Source organism: Filicampus tigris, chromosome 17 (genome assembly GCF_054856515.1).
Source record: "Filicampus tigris isolate MCC_2025a chromosome 17, RoL_Ftig_1.0, whole genome shotgun sequence".
Taxonomy (NCBI): Eukaryota; Metazoa; Chordata; class Actinopteri; order Syngnathiformes; family Syngnathidae; genus Filicampus; species Filicampus tigris.
In genome coordinates, this window is record NC_141233.1 from 1,248,951 (window position 1) to 1,252,112 (window position 3,162).

At 38.0% G+C, this 3,162-nt stretch overlaps 1 protein-coding gene across 1 annotated transcript; it reads right to left on the reverse strand.

The window, feature by feature from the left end:
* Nucleotides 1-293: 293 nt before the first annotated feature.
* Nucleotides 294-2,919, reverse strand: bsx (brain-specific homeobox). Its single transcript, XM_086012801.1, has 3 exons — nt 2,594-2,919; nt 1,560-1,750; nt 294-1,255 (listed from the first exon to the last, which is right to left on the reverse strand). Exons 1-3 carry the CDS (start codon nt 2,835-2,837, stop codon nt 1,007-1,009), a joined length of 684 nt encoding a protein of 227 aa, XP_085868927.1. The 5' UTR covers nt 2,838-2,919; the 3' UTR covers nt 294-1,006.
* Between the last annotated feature and the right edge of the window lie 243 nt (nt 2,920-3,162).

Sequence of the window (3,162 nt, forward strand, 5' to 3'; positions counted from 1 at the left end):
TATGCAATAACTGTCTTTTTTGTTTGTCTGTTTGTTTGTTCGTTTGTTTAATTTTACTACGAGGCTAACCCGGAATTTCTAAAAATGTCATTTTATTTAAAAGACAAACAACCTAAAGCAAAATGAAGAGTCGTCAGAATTTTATTCAACCCATGCATCAGAAGTTCAGATGGAGGAAATATGTGAATATGACACTTGTCATTTTCCTTTTTTGTTACGTATATGTTGAATGTATTTTCCCTTTTTTAAAACACAACACACAGCAGACTGCCCAGCGCAGGGCACGAAGACTTCTTAACGTGACCCAAGATGTAGATTTTGAAATTTGAAATCAAATAGCATCCATATCTTGGCCCCCCCAAATGACTTATTTTAGTTAAAAATGATCGACATTAAAGATGAGCGTATAAAATGAGCATTGAACTACGTTATTGTGCCATATTTTGTTGATAACAGCATGTTTCAAATAACCAGCAAAGAAAAGAATGACCAATTCATTTTAAATTAATCGAATTAATGAAACACAAAATGGATTTCTGATACAGGATGCATAATGAATTTACAGAGAATGCACAGTAATTTAAATGCCAGTATTATTTAAGAGCAGACGTCGAGTAATTACAAAACAAACCAATAAAACAACTAAAATAAAAAAACATAAATTGTTGATTCAAACAGGAAAAAAAAAGGTATTCGCCAGTGTGTAAAAAAAAAGCCGTCATTGGGCCGCCGGTCTGAAAAAAACCCCCAAACAAACAAACAAAAAAAAACCATAAGAAATGTAAACAATTAGTTAGATATTATAATAACAGAAGCCTTAAATTAGATCCCATCATATATATTTCGGATTTATTTGCAGAGATGAAAAAAAATGTTAAACATTTTTCAGCAGGTGCATGAATGAACTTCATAGTAGGTTTATCATCTTTCAACGGTAAATATTTGTCATGACAATAATATAAAGTCAGCGTTATTTACAAAACGTATACAACGTGCATGCAGCCTACTATAGGAGATGATCCGTAGAGCAAATGTCATCCTCGATATCCACATCGTCGTCGCTTTCTTCCAGCAAATATGTGTCCCGCTCCAGTGGACGTTTCAGTTCCTTGCCGCTCTTCTCGGTCAAGTCGCTCTCGCTTGAGTTGTCTGCAGCGCTTCTCTCCAGCTGCAGCCCGGGTGTCTTGTGCTCATCCTGGGCTTTCCTCAGCTGCTTCTTGTGCTTCATCCGCCGGTTCTGAAACCACGTTTTCACCTGAGGAGAGGACGGTTGATGTATAAAAGAATATCAACGGAAAAGTCATTTCTATATTTTTAGAACACAACATGCATGCCAGCAAATGAAATATAGCCCGGATGCGTGCAATTCACAAAGAATGAAAAACTCCTAATTTTTCATGCAGCGTTTGATGATTGGCCGATCAATCATTGCGGGGACTTGGACCATTTTATTAAGGAAATTGCTATCTTGTTTTATTTCAGTATGAAAAATGTATCCAAAATAAAATTATTTATTTATTCATTCATTCATTCATTCTTTTATTTATTTATAAGACTACCTGTGTTTCGGAAAGGCTAAGCGCAGTGGCAAGCTCCACTCTCTCCGGTGTAGACAAGTAGCGTTGGATTTCAAACCTCTTCTCCAGACCAGAGAGTTGCGAGTCGGAGAAAACCGTGCGGGCCTTCCTGCGTCTGCAGTGTTTCCCCGGTAAGTCTGCGTGGTGTTGAAACAAGGCCGGCATCTGCATCCCTGCACAGGGAGAAAGATGAAACTGGATTAGCCGTCTGAATACAATTACAATGACATATGCCACAAGTGTTATTTGAATAGAAACCGATCAAGGGATATTTTACCTCTCCTAATTAGACAGAGGTAAGGAAAATGTGATGAGAAGTCTTCACTGAAAATTACGCCGGTGATGGTAAAAAATGTACAATTAAGATATTATTAATATTAAACGAACTGCCTTTGCAATTGACGTTTAAAGAAACGGGGTATTTTGCTTACCTAATGAGATGGGCAAAATATCAGAAGAAGCCTATTGGATGTTCGTATCAATCAGTTCGTGTCAATCAGAAGTCAGCATAGATTCTTTATCATTCTAAATACACAATTTGGAAATGCACACCGAAAAATGCTGTGCATCATGTACTCAATTTTATTTAAGTCAAGTCAAGTGGTTGCACGATATAAAAGCATCTGAATTCAGATAGATTTTTTTTAAGCAGCTACATCTACTTACAAAATCTGGATGCGGATTTTATTTTGTGCAACCACTTGACAAAATAAAATTGAGTACATTCAACCATATTTTTTTCAATACAGTTGTTTCATTGCGTCTCATAGACTGTAATGGTGCGTCTAATGTTGTGGCCTAATTTGCCGTTAATTACGACCCCTACACTGAAAAAAAAGTAAAACTGTCAAATATAATAATCTACCAACAAAAATGATATACATCTTGTCATCTTAATTCGTCATAAATAAAATTTAGGTTCAGAAAATGGGTATATGAACCTTCCAGCTTTATTCAAATTCGTATCATTTTGCTATATGGCCACTAACGTGTCTTATTGTAAGATGTGGACTTACCAGATGTAAAGAAGTACTGGTGATGTTCTGGTTTGTGGAGCGGATGGTGTGGATGTGGGGCCAATACTGGCGTTGGCATCAATGGGTATCCATACTCCAGGATTGGCATCCGGGAGGCCACGGGGCTGCAAAAAGGCGATTGAATAACTTCTCTTAGCGGCTTAGGTTTGTGCAATAAAATGTCTTCTATAAAAAACGACGTCGACCTCTGCGTGGGACCCGCTGATGGGTAATTCATGCTCATGGTGCAAGTTAGTTGAAGTATTCTGTTATTTCATAATGCATTGGCGTCTGCCTCGGTTTCAAATGCAGCACCTACGTGTTGCAGCCACCATGTCCTATATATCACAGGAAGGGCAGATTGTCATCAAGTTCTACTTTAGTCAGGAGTGTGAAAATTGATTTAGCCATCAGCCAATTAGAGGACAGATGGGCGGGAGAGAAGTGACAGACGCGCTCTGAGCTCCAATTGTGCACTTGGTGAAACGGCGATCATCCAGAAAAGCAGAGTGTGTTGAACACATCGTCATTCAGGTGGAAACAAATACTTAAAGCAGTGCTTATTTGGT